A 16,637-nucleotide genomic window follows, 5' to 3' on the forward strand; every position below is an offset into this window, starting at 1 on the left:
GATAAATGTACCATGTTTTGTGTCAGTGTTGGAGTATAAAACAGAGATAAATGTACCATGTTTTGTGTCAGTGTTGGAGTATAAAACAGAGATAAATGTACCATGTTTTGTGTCAGTGTTGGAGTATAAAACAGAGATAAATGTACCAGGTTTTGTGTCAGTGTTGGAGTATTAAACAGAGATAAATGTACCATGTTTTGTGTCAGTGTTGGAGTATAAAACAGAGATAAATGTACCATGTTTTGTGTCAGTGTTGGAGTATAAAACAGAGATAAATGTACCAGGTTTTGTGTCAGTGTTGTAGTATAAACCAGAGATAAATGTACCAGGTTTTGTGACAGTTTGGTTTGTTTCCAGTACACTATTGCTTTTGATTTCAAAAAGGTATTGTCTTAAAAAAAAATGCTCTTAAGGATACTGTCTTATCATTTTTATTTGCCCGTCAAATTTGACAGAAGTATTATGGTATGGGGTTTTCCGTCCATCCTGCATAAACTTTTGTTTGTCCGGCAATCCCCTAATACATTTGACTTTTGTTTTTAGATGGATTTCTTTGAAACTTAATAGGCTAAATAATCATGATATGTTATTGTGTTTCCTTGAAACGAATTTTGATTCAATAAATTTTTGCAAAACTTATTGCCCTTTGTTTATTTCAGTATTTGATTTTTGTCCGGCAATCTCCTTCTACATTTGTCAATGGATCTCTTTGAAACTTGGTATATATTATAATCATGATATGAAGTTGTGTCTCCCTTAAAATCATTTTGATTCAACGATTTTTGCAAAAGTTATTGCCCTTTGTTCATTTCAGTATTCGATTTTTGTCCAGAGATTTTCTCCTACATTTTTGTGTCGCCTGCGAAAAGCTGGTGACACATAGGTATTGCTATGTCGGCACAGAGGTTTTCGTGTGATAACTTGAGTTTCCGATTAAACTCAACCTTCATGCAGTGCTTCCTTACCAAAGTGCTTGCTTGGGATTGCATTTCAGGTCCGAAGGTCCAAGGTCACTGTTACTATAAATAGAAAATCTGTTTTCATGCGATAACTTTATTTTCCTTGGTCCGATCAAACTTAAACTTCATGCAGTGCTTCCTTACCAAAAGTGCTTGCTGTGGATTGCTTTTCAGGTCCGAAGGTCAAAGGTCAAGGTCACTGGCTTTGATCTACGACTTGACCCACCATGTATACCTCTGAAATGGCGTCTTACTCCAAATGTTATTGACAACACTAGCTGTTTAACATCATAATCCACAAGTTTATTCATTTATTTATGGGAAACCATCCGACAAATCATAAAAATTAAACTTGGAATTGAGACAATGAGTATCCATAGCAAGTTCCTGAAATCTCCGAGTATTCTTCCCAGAATAACAGATTATATAACAAAATGATGCCATCCAAAAACATAATCTATGAATATTGCTTATTTTTAACATTATTTCTTGAAATGAAAAGTGTATCTATTTCTTCGTAATCTCCCAGCTTCCTGCGCAGGCGACACATCCACTTCCGTGGAATTCTTGTTTATAGCATGTCAGCTTTCCACTCTTAGAATGATGCAGGGAGATCTTATTTCAATGTAAGAAAGTATATAACACTATATGGTATTTGATGGGCGTATATTGTTCCGCCCCGTGGTACTCCTGTTTGAATACTTACAGGTAACTTATTTTTTCTATTGGGAATATTTGACAGAATAGAGATGTAGTTTTAAAAATCTTCTATATATATAACCTACCCCCCTATATATTTGTAGAAATATACTCGGTGGATATATTTGAATACTGATGAATAAATTGATAGGATTGAGTATATACAGGTGTGCTTAGACCCACGTATTGAGGAACATTTCACTTAACAAGTACCACCTGGCTCTGGAAAATATCAAGTACCGGAGAAATACATATGGAATTTTAAAATCATTGAAATGCTTTTTTCAAAATACTGCATCTTAAGAATGAACCACTGAAACTGTCTCATTATAATTATGAGTGGAAGTGTTTAGAGGATTTGCAGTGTGGCCCAGCTTCCTGTGTAAGTGTGGTAGAGAGAGTCCTGAGAACATTCCCTACATTCCTCTAATGTGTGGCTGACAGTCAGCCCACAATACTTCCTGTCCTAAAACCTGGCCAGGAATGGAAGGCAGTGGGTGGGGGTGGCATTTGTGACTGGTACTGCTTTCAATAGCAACACACCTACAGCTATACTCATATGTATTGTAAAATTATGTACAATGTTTATGCTCATATACAAATATTTATCAAAAAAATGTACAGTTACTTACATACATGTTCAAAATGGTTTAACACATTATTATTACATTACAGTGCAGTTACACATATGTAGAGTGAGTAATACATATGTACTGTTAGTTACATACATGTTTAAAGTTGTTTGAAATATACATGCTGTTACATGATATAGTATATTAGTCAGTTATATTACACATGTACATTCGGTTACTCACATCTTCAGTGAGTTACACATGTGACATATACACTTATGTACATTTAGTTACACATGTGTACAGTTTGTTACACAGATGTGCAGTTAGTTACATACATGTACAATTAGTTACATGCATGTATAGTGAGTTCATACATGTACAGATAGTTACACATATGTATAGTTGTTTACATACATTTACAGTTAGTTACACACATGAACAGTTAGTTACACACATGTAATAGTAGTTACACATACACATTAACAATAAGTTACATGCATGTACAGTTAGTTACAGACATGTACAGTTAGTTACACACATGTACAGTTGGTACACACATGGGCAGTAAGTACATACATGTACAGTTAGTTACAGACATGTACAGTTAGTTACACACATGTACAGTTAGTTACACACATGTGCAGTTGGTACACACATGGGCAGTAAGTACATACATGTACAGTTAGTTACACACATGTAAAAGTAGTTGATTATATATACAATGAGTTTCATTCATGAACAGTTTTAGTTTCACATATAGACAGGTACACACATGCAGTTTGTACAGCTACAGTTTGCACAGCATACATCTGTACAGTTACACAAATGTGTAGTTATTCACTACACGTAATGTATCACTCCCTGTTCTCTTATCAAACCTAATAATATGACTGGGTGGACATGAGAGGGCACTTTAGAGTTGTCCTTGAGTATTCATTTTTGGGTGATCTGTTGCTAGGCATAACTCTAAGAAAACAAATGAACAATTAAATGTCACTCCATGTAATATGTTACTGTCTATGGCATATCACTCTATGTACTGTGCCATAGTCTTCATCCAGTGCATCACTCCCTGTAATATGTCACTCCAGGTTATGTGTCACAGTCTACATCCAGTGCATCACTCCCAGTAGTATGTCACTCCAGGTTATATGTCACAGTCTACATCCAGTGTATCACTCCCTGTAATATGTCACTCTAGGTTATATGTCACAGACTACATCCAGTGCATAACTCCCAGTAATATGTCACTCCAAGTTATGTGTCACAGTCTACATCCAGTGCACCACTTCCAGTGATATGTCACTCCATGTAATGTGTCACAGTCTACATCCAGTGCATCACTCCCAGAAATATGTCACTCCAGGTTATATGTCACAGTCTACATCCAGTGTATCACTCCCAGTAATATGTAACTCCAGGTTATATGTCACAATCTACATCCAGTGCATCAATCCCAGTAATATGTAACTCCATGTAATGTGTCACAGTCTAAATCCAGTGCATCACTCCCTGTAATATGTCACTCCATGTAATGTGTCACAGTCTACATCCAGTGCATCACTCCCTGTAATATGTCACTCTATGTAATATGTCACAGTCTACATCCAGTGCATCACTCCCAGTAATATGTCACTCCAGGTTATATGTCACAGTCTACATCCAGTGCATCACTCCCGGTAATATGTAACTCACGGTTATATGTCACAGTCTACATCCAGTGCATCACTTCCAGTAATATGTCACTCCAAGTTATGTTTCACAGTCTACATCCAGTGCATCACTCCCAGTAATATGTCACTCCAAGTAATCTGTCACAGTGTACATCCAGTGCATCACTCCCAGTAATATGTCACTCCAGGTTATATTTCACAGTCTACATCCAGTGCATCACTCCCAGTAATATGTCACTCCAGGTTATATGTCACAGTCTACATCCAGTGCATCACTCCCTGTAATATGTCACTCCAGGTTATATGTCACAGTCTACATCCAGTTCATCACTCCCAGAAATATGTCACTCCAGGTTATATGTCACAGTCTACATCCAGTGTATCACTCCCAGTAATATGTAACTCACAGTTATATGTCACAGTCTACATCCACTGCATCACTCCCAGCAATATGTCACTCCATGTAATGTGTCACTATATGAAATATGTCACTTCATGTAATATGTCACTTTATAAAATATATCACTCCATGTGATGTGTCACTTTATGAAATATGTCACTCCATGTAATGTGTCAGTATATGAAATTTGTCACACCATGTTATGTCACTATATTAAATATGTTACTCCATGTAATGAGTCACTATATGAAATTTGTCAATCCATGTAATGTGTCACTATATGTAGTGTGTCACCCCTTTAAATATATCACATGCTGCACTGTTTTATACCATGTAGTATGTCACAGACTGTCACTACATTTATCAGATCCAAATAATTATGTTAGATATTGACATAGTTTATGTTCCCTGGATCAGATTCCTAAAACATCTTTTAGTGCAACATTAGTCCTAAACCAAGTTGAATTCAAACTTTCAAATATCAAGTTCTGTAAACATGCAGTATAATCTGTCTAAACTGGCCCCTGTCTAATCCAGATCCCTGTCTAACTGGCTTTGATTTGTGGTCCCGGCATATTTCCTATATAATCATCGTATTTAAACCCTGTATAAACCGAACCCTGTCCATTCTGAAAACCAGCATTGTTTCACAAAATTGGCATAGTAATCCATGTAAAAACAACCTGTTTATTCCAGTCCTTAAATTTCTCTCAGCCGGCTACAATCTAAACAAAAAAGTACTATCCAATGTCGGGTCGGTCTTCATTTGTATTATATACCGTATATTTTGTAAGTTATTAAATGTGTAATTGATTCATTTCTCTGTTGTTTATGTTGACACACTTGTATACAAGTTGTTTGCAAAACACTAAATTTTTGTTTTTTCATAAAATGACATGCCGACCCTGTATAAACCGGACACCTGTGTAAACTGGCGAAATAGTTTGGTCCTGGTGACATTCAGTTTAGACAGGTTATACTGTACTATTTGTAAATGACAGTAGGTTAATTTGTTCTGTCTTTTATTTTCAGTGGGAACGGCCGTCTATCAACCTGGGGAGCCATCGTAGGCTTTGTGGTTATGATGTCATTAGATGTTGGTTTAGGATGAAATGTAAGTGTTTATTGTTATCAAGTTGTCCACCTGTCCTTCTGTCTGTGTACATAGCTTTTTGACTTCTACTAGTCCCACAATCTGCGGAGATGTGGTGCGTGTGATGAGAATCGTATGGAATCGTGTATGATAACATGGGAATGCTGTGTTAAACTTTATGATAGCTACGACCCTTCTTTACTGCTCCAACACATTGGAACCTTATGGCATGATTTGGTGAAAAAAAATGGCAAAGGGAGACAATCACAACAATACCTTACAAAAAACAAAAGTGTCATGTGTTTTTCTTGGCCAGTAGAAAGACGTTTTCCAATTTCAAGACAATGTAACTTTTCTGAATAATAAAAAATCAATATATCGGTGTATTTCCTTACAAAAATGCATCAGAAGAGTTCTAATAACAATTTACAGTTTATTAAAAAATAAATAGAAATTCCTTTAAATTCCATTTGAAAGCACTACTTCAGCTAAAATATCGTAATCAGTTAGTGTTATAGCATTTTTGGTTACAATATTTTAATATTTTGATAACTTTTGTGACAAGAGAGCATCAGAAAGGTTTGAAGTATAATACTTTACACTGTATTCATAAAATCATTTCAATTCTTCAAATTCAGTTTTTAGCTCACCTGCCCGAAGGGCAAGTGAGCTTATGTCATGGTGCGTCGTCCGTCCGTCGTCGTCCGTCAACTTTTCCTTTTAACAACTTCTTCTGAAGAATGGACAGGCCTAGAGTCATGATATTTGGGTGATAGCTTCGTTGGTTGGAGCCTGACAAAGTTTGAGAATGAAAATTACCTTGACCTACTTTCAAGGTCACAGGGGTCAAATGTGTCAAACTCTTCAAACGACTTCTTCTGAAAGACTATCTTTTTGGGATAGAGCTCACAAAGTATGAGAAGGAAAATGGCATTGACCTACTTACAAAGTCACAGGGAAAAATATGTCAATTAACTTCTGAAGAAGAACCAAAAAGCATAGATTCTTATAATAATATTTGGCTGGTAGTTTCAACAGATGGAGACGACAAAGTTTGCGAGGGAAATATTTGTAGTGCAATATAATATTGAATGAGAATATTTTGCTATGACTGCTTAAATATTCAGGTGAGCAATATAGGCCCTCTGGGCCTCTTGTTATTATTAAAAACTTACATTTTAAAATACCAGAATCATTACATGATATTTCAGTTTCTTCTCAAGTTAGACTCATTGAAACTACCAAATGTAACCTGTTTCATTTGCACATGAATTGAGTTGGTCTTGAAACAAAATCAACATGAACTGACCAATTCAATTCATCACCCCAAGAGATCAACTAAAGCAAGATTCAATCCTTAAATGAAAAAAACACAACATCTAATTGTCACAGTGACATTTATTTCAATTTCACTATTACATAGGCATTGTATTTGTTGAAATGGGTGGTGAACATGTATGTAGGTTTTTGTTTTATTGGTTAATAAGCACACAACAGAACTTGTATGTAAGATCTTGTTTCTATGGGGAAATAAACACACAGGTATATGAACATAATTATATCCTCTGCAAACTAAGTCTGAGGGTGTATATAGTGATCACTCTTTCTGTCCGACTGTCTGTTTGTTGGATGTTTAGTAATTTTAAAGGGACATCAGGTGAAGAGCCATTTTTTTTTTAATGAATGTATGTATTGTATGCACTTCCACTTTTGTTACCTCGCTATCCCCATATTCATACTCCGTTCCAAATGTCCAGTTTGACCACTTGAATTGTTCGGGAAAGCCCTGCTAAAAATAGCGCTGATAACCTCACCTGACTAGGCAGTAAACACAAGTGGTGTGAGCGAGATGAAAAGGTTTCCAAAGGGGTCCCCAGAGAGGGGCCGTCAGGCGACTGCAACTTCTTACCGCACTATGAAACCAAGTAATATGATTTCTAAGTCCATATTCAAACTTATTGAACATTAATTATTCATCATCAGAAGTTAATTGCGCACTTGCCAATATTCAGAATTTAAATGTATTTAGCTTTAAACATATATTTGTTGCCAATAAAATTGAACGAGGGATGGGGGCACAAGTTTTTACAATTTATCACAGCCTTCTCCCGTCATACATTTACAATTAAATGTCAACAATGATAATAGGCATACACATAAAGTAGATATATATAAATACATATTGAATTTAGTACAGTACCAGAATGTGACCGGTACAGATGGTACGGGGCTAAACACCTTCCCTCAACCATGGGTCAAACCTTTCTGTAAAAAGGAATATTCATGAGACTAATATCCCTTTTCAAATATTTACATAAAGTGCATTTATGCAATGACAAACTAAACGCGAATAGAAAAGGAAACGTTTGTGAATTTATTTATTACATTATACAACTCAATGACTTCGGCCATTTTTTTTCTTCTAGACCATGCATATAAATGTATACTCTCTTTCCCACTTTCACTGTCTCCATACGCTAACACTTAGTAAGTCATATTAGCCATCACACACAATAAACTGTATGGCAAAACCACTACATGCACATGTAGAATATGTGTCAATAAGGAACGTGTTGAGATACTTGATAATTATATATTTTTTCAATACTTTACAGAGATTAAAGAATACTTGTAAATGGACCTTTTTATGTTGAGACAATTTTTCTTTAATCAGTTCCTTTTGTCCGAAACAGAAGCCGTAGTTATCGGTAGCATGCGCCATTTTTATAACGTAATCAAATATTTTTTCCTCTGTTTTCAATACGTATTCCGATTCTATCTGAAGTTGAAAATGAATTCTTTCTAGAGAAAAGGTTGTTACATGATCATACATTCTAAGTCAACATCATAGGAAAACATGAACTGTTGATTAATTACGATTTAAAAAAAAAAATGTTATGCAATCCTATTTACCGGTACTAGAAGTAGGTTCTCCTTCCTCAGTTATTCATCCTGGTCCGTCATTTTGACATTTTTAATCTAGCTGCGATAACGTAGCTTTCTGGTGAAGAGCGATTTTTTTTATATATTGCGTCGTCGCACCAGAGGAGGCTGGGTATTCATATTAGTACTAATTTAAATCTTACATGTCAAAACAAAAAAAATCATTTAATTCAGCAATATAATTAAATCATACCATTTTACTGATCCCGGTAATATTATAAATTATGTAAATCTAATAGCGCACGTATCTCATTTGACTTGGAGGGCCTTGTGGCAAAATCAAACTAACTAGGCACTTCATGCAGTGCTTCCTTACCAAAGGTGCTTGCTTGGGATTGCTATTCAGGTCCAAAGGTCAAAGGTCAAGGTCACTGTTACTATAAATAGAAAATCTGTTTTCGTGCGATAACTTGAGTTTCCTTGGGCCGATCAAACTCAAACTTGATGCTGTGCTTCCTTACCAAAAGTGCTTGCTTGGGATTGCTTTTCAAGTCCGAAGGTCAAAGGTCAAGGTCACTGTCACTATAAATAGAAAATCTGTTTTCGTGTGATAACTTGAGTTTCCTTGGGTCGATCAACCTCAAACTTCATGTAGTGCTTCCTTACCAAAACTGCTTGCTTGGGATTGCTTTTCAAGTCCAAAGGTCAAAGGTCAAGGTCACTGTTACTACAAATAGAAACTTCACTAAAACTGTATACAGGACGGCTTCGATCTACCACTTGACCCACCGTGTATACCTCTGAAATGCCATCTTACTCCAAATGTTATTGACAACACTAGCTGTTTAACATCTTAATCCACAAGTTTATTCATTTAATTATGGGAAACCATCCGACAAATCATACAAATTAAACTTGGAGTATCCATAGCAAGTTCCTTAAAACTCAGAGTATTCTTCACAGAATAACAGATTATATAACAAAATGATGCCATCCAAAAACATAATCTATGATTATTGCTTTCTTTTAACATTATTTCTTGAAATGAAAAGTGTAACTTTTTCTTCGTAATCTCCCAGCTTCCTGTGCAGGCGACACATCCACTTCCGTGGAATTCTTGTCTTTCGCTTACTTCACACAGCCAGTCATTTAGTTTACAAAGAAATGGTGTGCTAGTAGAGGGAAATCCCTGAACAAAACGTTGGTCAGACAGGTTGAAATACCGATGATTATCTTAGACTTAATCATTTTTATGAATCTATTTCAGCCAAATCCGATCGTCATTTTCCATAAGGAGTCTCACTTGATATGTTTATGTGGTATTTGAAAAAAAGACACAAAAGAGTTACTTCAGCGTGATGCCCCTTTAATTGGTAAAGTGAGAGTGCATTATATGTAGATGAGCAAGAAGGAAGGAATGTGTGATTTGACTATTTTATTGGGAGTTATGGCCCTTGAAACTTTAATTTCTTTTCAACAAACCTTGTAAGCGCAAATCCTCCTGAACTATTTGTTTATTTTTATGTTACTTGGCACAGGGAAAGTACATCATGTAAAGATGTGCATGAAGAATAGAATTTGCTAATTTTTCAATAATTTGGCACAGTGAAAGCAAATCATATGTAGATGTGCATAAGGAAAGGGGTTTGCAATTTTATTAGTTTTCAGGGAGTTATGGACCTTGAAACTTAAATTTCTGCTCCAGAAACTTTCTAAGCAAAACTCCTCCTTAACAATATTTCGTTTTTTTCGTAACTTGGCACAGGTGAGGAACAACATTTGTAGATATGCATCAAGAAAGGGATTTGTGATTGGGGTATTATACCCCCTGCAATCGAAGTTTGAAGAATATATAGATAAAATGAATCGGGGACATGTCTTTGTGAGCTCGCTCATCGTTTCTCTAGCTATGTAGTTCATTAGTTGTTTCTACAGAATCTATATGTTGACCATGTTTGTGTGGATTATAAATTGTACACATCATAGGGTTTAAAGGGCTTGTCAAAAGAAACTGTAGATTTTATGGGGTAATATAGTTTATCAGTGGAAGGTGAACATGGTAAGGGTTATAGGTTTTATTTGACAGTTGCACACAAAATATTCATAGTTCTTGTAAATATACAAGTTTATAACATTTGTTGTTAGAAGTTTTAGACAGTATTTAGGATTGCAGGGTTAGAAGTTATACCTGGTAAAGAGTTGTAGGTCTTATCTGGAAGTGTACACAACAAATATACAGTTTTAGGGTTTGTCAGCAGAACACAGTGTAAAGGTTACAGAGTTTGTCAGCAGTACACAGCGTAAAGGTTACAGAGTTTGTCAGCAGTACACAGTGTAAAGGTTACAGAGTTTGTCAGCAGTACACAGTGTTAAGGTTATATAGTTTGTCAGCAGTACACAGTGTAAAGGTTACAGAGTTTGTCGGCAGTACACAGTGTAAAGATTTCAGAGTTTGTCAGCAGTACACAGTGTAAAGGTTACATAGTTTGTCAGCAGTACACAGTGTAAAGGTTACAGAGTTTTTCAGCAGTACACAGCGTAAAGGTTACAGATTTTGTCAGCAGTACACAGTGTAAAGGTTACAGAGTTTGTCAGCAGTACACAGTGTACAGGTTACATAGTTTGTCAGCAGTACACAATGTAAAGGTTACATAGTTTGTCGGCAGTACACAGTGTTAAGGTTATATAATTTGTCAGCAGTACACAATGTAAAGGTTATAGAGTTTGTCAGCAGTACACAATGTAAAGGTTACAGAGTTTGTCAGCAGTACACAGTGTAAAGGTTACATAGTTTGTCAGCAGTACACAGTGTAAAGGTTACATAGTTTGTCAGCAGTACACAGTGTAAAGGTTACAGAGTTTGTCATCAAGTATATCAGTAGTTAAATTTTGAACTCCTGCCAGGGAGTGACATCATCCTATCATTTCATATTCATATCCATGCAGTGGAACTTGGCAGTTTGTTTGATGAAATATTCCACAATGACAATGTCCGGTATATGGATGTGTGCTGGCTAAATGTAGCCACGGTAATCTATGCCTGTCACCACTGTTTCTAATTCTGTACATAGTTTGATTTGCTGGGAGACTGTTGATGTGCTATCCTAACACCTGACATCTACTTTTAGATTTGCCTGGAGCAAGGCAATTGACTTACCTGAAGCAGGTGGGGTGATAAGTCAGATACATATACATATACGTATGACATTATTATACACGGTTTTAGGAGAGGTTGCCTCCCTTGTTTCTCTAACATTTAGATCTCATCAACAGCAATAGTATACTAGAGACAGGTTCCTCAAGATTTATTTTCAGTGCTTTGCTTTATATGTATTTTGAATTTTCTAAACAGGTGTTGGACATAAACGATTCATTTCTTCAACTACATTTCTTCAAATAATGGATACATGTAGACTTCTACATTGTATGTACTAGGCTAAAGGTCAGATATCATCCCTGCTATTACATGCTATACACCTCAATGGAAGCCACATAAATTAGCAGAGGTGGGAACCATGTCTGGGCCTTTATCAGCCCCATGTCTGGCTGGCTCCTTGTCAAACTCTGAAACTGAAAAAATTTCTGTCTGAGTTCCGCCTTACTGGTATTAAAAAATAACTGACTGTATCCTCCCTGACTGGTACTGACACATGTCTGGCTGTATCCTCCCTGACTTGTACTGACACATGTCTGACTGTATCCTCCTTGACTTGTACTGAGACATGTCTGACTGCATCCTCCCTGATTGGTACTGACACATGTCTGACTCTATCCTCCCTGACTTGTACTGACACATGTCTGACTGAATCCTCCCTGACTGGTACTGACACATGTCTGGCTGTATCCTCCCTGACTTGTACTGACACATGTCTGACTGTACCCTCCCTGACTGGTACTGACACTTGTCTGACTGTATCCTCCCATACTGATACTAAGACATGATTGATTGGTAATGATACATGTCTGACTGTATCCTCCCTGACTGGTACTGCCACATGTCTGACTGTATCCTCCCTGATTTGTACTGAGACATGTCTGACTGCATCCTCCCTGACTGGTACTGACACATGTCTGGCTGTATCCTCCCTGACTTGTATTGACACATGTCTGACTGTATCCTCCCTGACTGGTACTGCCACATGTCTGACTGTATCCTCCCTGACTTGTACTGCCACATGTCTGACTGTATCCTCCCTGACTTGTACGGAGACATGTCTGACTGCATCCTCCCTGATTGGTACTGAGACATGTCTGACTGTATCCTCCCTGACTGATACTAAGACATGTTTGATTGGTAATGAGACATGTCTGACTGTATCCTCCCTGACTGGTACTGTCACATGTCTGACTGTATCCTCCCTGACTGGTACTGACACATGTCTGGCTGTATCCTCCCTGACTTGTATTGACACATGTCTGACTGTATCCTCCCTGACTTTTACTGAGACATGTCTGACTGCATCCTCCCTGATTGGTACTGAGACATGTCTGACTGTATCCTCCCTGACTTGTACGGAGACATGTCTGACTGCATCCTCCCTGATTGGTACTGACACATGTCTGACTCTATCCTCCCTGACTTGTACTGACACATGTCTGACTGAATCCTCCCTGACTGGTACTGACACATGTCTGGCTGTATCCTCCCTGACTTGTATTGACACATGTCTGACTGTATCCTCCCTGACTGGTACTGACACATGTCTGACTGTATCCTCCCATACTGATACTAAGACATGTTTGATTGGTAATGACACATGTCTGACTGTACCCTCCCTGACTGGTACTGACACATGTCTGACTGTATCCTCCCATACTGATACTAAGACATGGTTGATTGGTAATGATACATGTCTGACTGTATCCTCCCTGACTGGTACTGAGACATGTCTGACTGTATCCTCCCTGACTTGTACTGAGACATGTCTGACTGTATCCTCCCTGACTGATACTAAGACATGTTTGATTGGTAATGAGACATGTCTGACTGTATCCTCCCTGACTTTTTCTGAGACATGTCTGACTGTATCCAACCTGGATGTTATTGAGACTCTTTCCTAACTGCAATTAAGAAACAGGTTACTTGCTGTATTTTCCCTGCTTAGCAGATATGTGTACTTCTCTACCCTGTAACAATATTTGTTGGACTGTATCTTTCCTGCCCAGCAGAGATACATATAGGTAGATACATATGTGTTTACCTGTATTTTAACTGCTCAGTTGAGAGGTGGATCATGTCTGACTGTATCCTTGTTCAGTAGAGATATGTCCTTTTTTTGCTGTATTTTCTCTTTCCTATAGAGACTTTAGAGATAGGTATCATATTAAATTTTCTCTGCCCTGTAAAGATAAATGCCTTGGGTTTATTTTCTATATCTTTCTGCCTTGTAAAGAAATGTGACTAGCTGTATCCTTTTTCCCTTGAGGGATAAGGGTCTGACTGTATCCCCTTTGCCCTGTAGAAGCAGGTGCCTAGCTGTATCCTTTTTTTCCTATAGAGATAGGTGTCTGACTGTATCCCCTTTGCCCTGTATAAACAGGTGCCTAGCTGTATCCTTTTTCCCTCTAGAGATAGGTGTCTGACCGTATCCCCTTTGGCCTGTAGAAATAGATGACAAGCTGTATCCTTTTTTTTCCCTTGAGGGATAAGGGTCTGACTGTATCCCCTTTGCCCTGTATAAACAGGTGCCTAGCTGTATCCTTTTTCCTTTTAGAGATAAGGGTCTGACTGTATGTCCTTTACCCTGTAGAAATAGAAGACTTATGCTAAGCTGTATTTGTTTCCCCTATAGAGATAGGTGTCTGACTCTATCCCCTTTGCCCTGTAGACACAGGTGCCTAGCTGTCTGACTGTATCCCCTTTGCCCTGTAGAAACAGGTGCCTAGCTGTATCCTTATTTTCCTATAGAGATAGGTGTCTGACTCTATCCCCTTTGCCCTGTAGACACAGGAACCTAGCTGTATCCTTTTTCCTTTTAGAGATAATGGTCTGACTGTATGTCCTTTACCCTGTAGAAATAGAAGACTAGCTGTATTTGTTTACCCTATAGAGATAGGTGTCTGACTGTACCCCCTTTGCCCTGTAGAAACAGGTGCCTAGCTGTATACTTTTTCCTTTTAGAGATAAGGGTCTGACTGTATGACCTTTACCCTGTAGAAATAGAAGACTTATGCTAAGCTGTATTTGTTTCCCCTATAGTGATAGGTGTCTGACTGTATCCCCTTTGCCCCGTAGAACCAGGTGCCTAGCTGTATCCTTTGGCCTGGTAGAGAGAAGGGTCCGACTGTATGTCCTTTACCCTGTAGAAATAGAAGGCTAGCTGTATTTGTTTCACCTATAGAGATAGGAGGCTGACTGTATCCCCTTTGCCCTGTAGAAACAGGTGCCTAGCTGTATACTTTTTCCTTTTAGAGATAAGGGGCTGACTGTATGTCCTTTACCCTGTAGAAATGGAAGACTTATGCTAAGCTGTATTTGTTTCCCCTATAGAGATAGGTGTCTTACTGTATCCCCTTTGCCCTGTATAAACAGGTGCCTAGCTGTATCCTTTTTCCCTCTAGAGATAGGAGTCTGACTGTATCCCCTTTGCCCTGGAGAAACAGGTGCCTAGCTGTATCCTTATTTTCCTATAGAGATAGGTGTCTGACTGTACCCCCTTTGCCCTGTAGAAACAGGTGCCTAGCTGTATCCTTATTTTCCTATAGAGATAGGTGTCTGACTGTACCCCCTTTGCCCTGTAGAAACAGGTGCCTAGCTGTATACTTTTTCCTTTTAGAGATAAGGGTCTGACTGTATGACCTTTACCCTGTAGAAATAGAAGGCTAGCTGTATTTGTTTCACCTATAGAGATAGGAGGCTGACTGTATCCCCTTTGCCCTGGAGAAACAGGTGCCTAGCTGTATCCTTTTTTTTCCTATAGAGATAGGCGTCTGACTGTATCCCCTTTGCCCTGGAGAAACAGGTGCCTAGCTGTATACTTTTTCCTTTTAGAGATAAGGGGCTGACTGTATGTCCTTTACCCTGTAGAAATAGAAGGCTAGCTGTATTTGTTTCACCTATAGAGATAGGAGGCTGACTGTATCCCCTTTGCCCCGTAGAACCAGGTGCCTAGCTGTATCCTTTTTACCTCTAGAGATAGGAGTCTGACTGTATCCCCTTTGCCCCGTAGAACCAGGTGCCTAGCTGTATCCTTTTTTTCCTATAGAGATAGGTGTCTGACTGTATCCCCTTTGCCCTGTAGAAATAGGTGCCTAGCTGTATCCTCATAAAGCTGTCTGACTTTACCCCCCTCACTATCTACATAATTAATCACCCCTATAAAAACAATTGCTGATGATGAACATGTGTTTATATATTAACATTCTTGTTACACTGCCTGTCTCTGATACAGACAGGATCCTATCGGAGCATCATTATTAGAAGCTTGATCGGGTTGTTGAAAAGTTACGAAGAAATTTTCAATCTAATTTAATTACAAATTCATTTGATTCAGAAGTAAATTATTTGCGGAAGTATTCAGAGGTTTGGCTGAAGGCAAACTACACAAAAGCATTTGTAAATATCCTGACTTTTCTAAAAGAAATCTCATTTTGAAACTTGGCATTAACAACTGTTAAAGCTGAGGAGGCTTTGTACCTGCAGACTCTGATGTGTAACACCTCTAATTGGCGAGGTATAAAAGCAGCTTGATTGTGTAACAGATTGTAACAGTGTAGGGGTCACTGGGTTGTATAGGAGGGGCACTTCACCATTACATCTTAATGTTCCAGTTTGTTATATAGTTATTCAATTGGGCCTATTGTGTTTTAGTAATAACAATACAGTTAAACATGTGTTTGGTATTACCTATATATTACTTGGATTATTGGCCTAGCTATAAACTACTGGCAAAAGTTCTGTTCTGAAGTGAGGAAGATATCTGAGGTGAAAAACCCTCTGTTTACATCTGGTTTTTGAATTATAGTGATTAAAGCATAAATAAAACAAGAGAATTTCAAATTATCAACTAAACCTGTAATTGGAACACAAATTTGATAGAACAGAAGCAAATTATGAACAAAGGAAATATTTACACGGGAACCCCTGACAATAAGACCAGGTGTTCCTAAAGGGTAGGCATCATCTGCTTCATCGACAATACCTGCCAGTTGAATCTGAGTCAAATCCAATGTATGTCATATCTTCAAAATAAGATGCTAGATATCAAAAGGGCTAACTAGTAACACTACAGAGTAATGGCAACAAAACAACAGCATACTATTGAGCATAATCTAAACCATCAACCTGATCACTGTCACCATCAACAGTACATCATCCCTAATCTGTTACCATAAACAGTATATCATCCCTATTCT

General features: G+C 37.8%; 1 protein-coding gene across 1 annotated transcript in view; it reads left to right on the forward strand.

The window, feature by feature from the left end:
• The window catches only part of LOC110451861 (zinc transporter ZIP11-like), a 42,476-nt gene that overhangs the window by 13,775 nt on the left and 12,064 nt on the right, over positions 1–16,637 (forward strand). Inside the window, exon 9 of the mRNA XM_021500082.1 lies at positions 5,339–5,420. Coding sequence (XP_021355757.1) covers positions 5,339–5,417 — 79 coding nt within the window. The 3' untranslated portion in view covers positions 5,418–5,420. The remainder of the gene's footprint in view (positions 1–5,338; positions 5,421–16,637) is intronic.

Source organism: Mizuhopecten yessoensis, unplaced genomic scaffold (assembly GCF_002113885.1).
Source record: "Mizuhopecten yessoensis strain PY_sf001 unplaced genomic scaffold, ASM211388v2 scaffold6217, whole genome shotgun sequence".
NCBI lineage: Eukaryota > Metazoa > Mollusca > Bivalvia > Pectinida > Pectinidae > Mizuhopecten > Mizuhopecten yessoensis.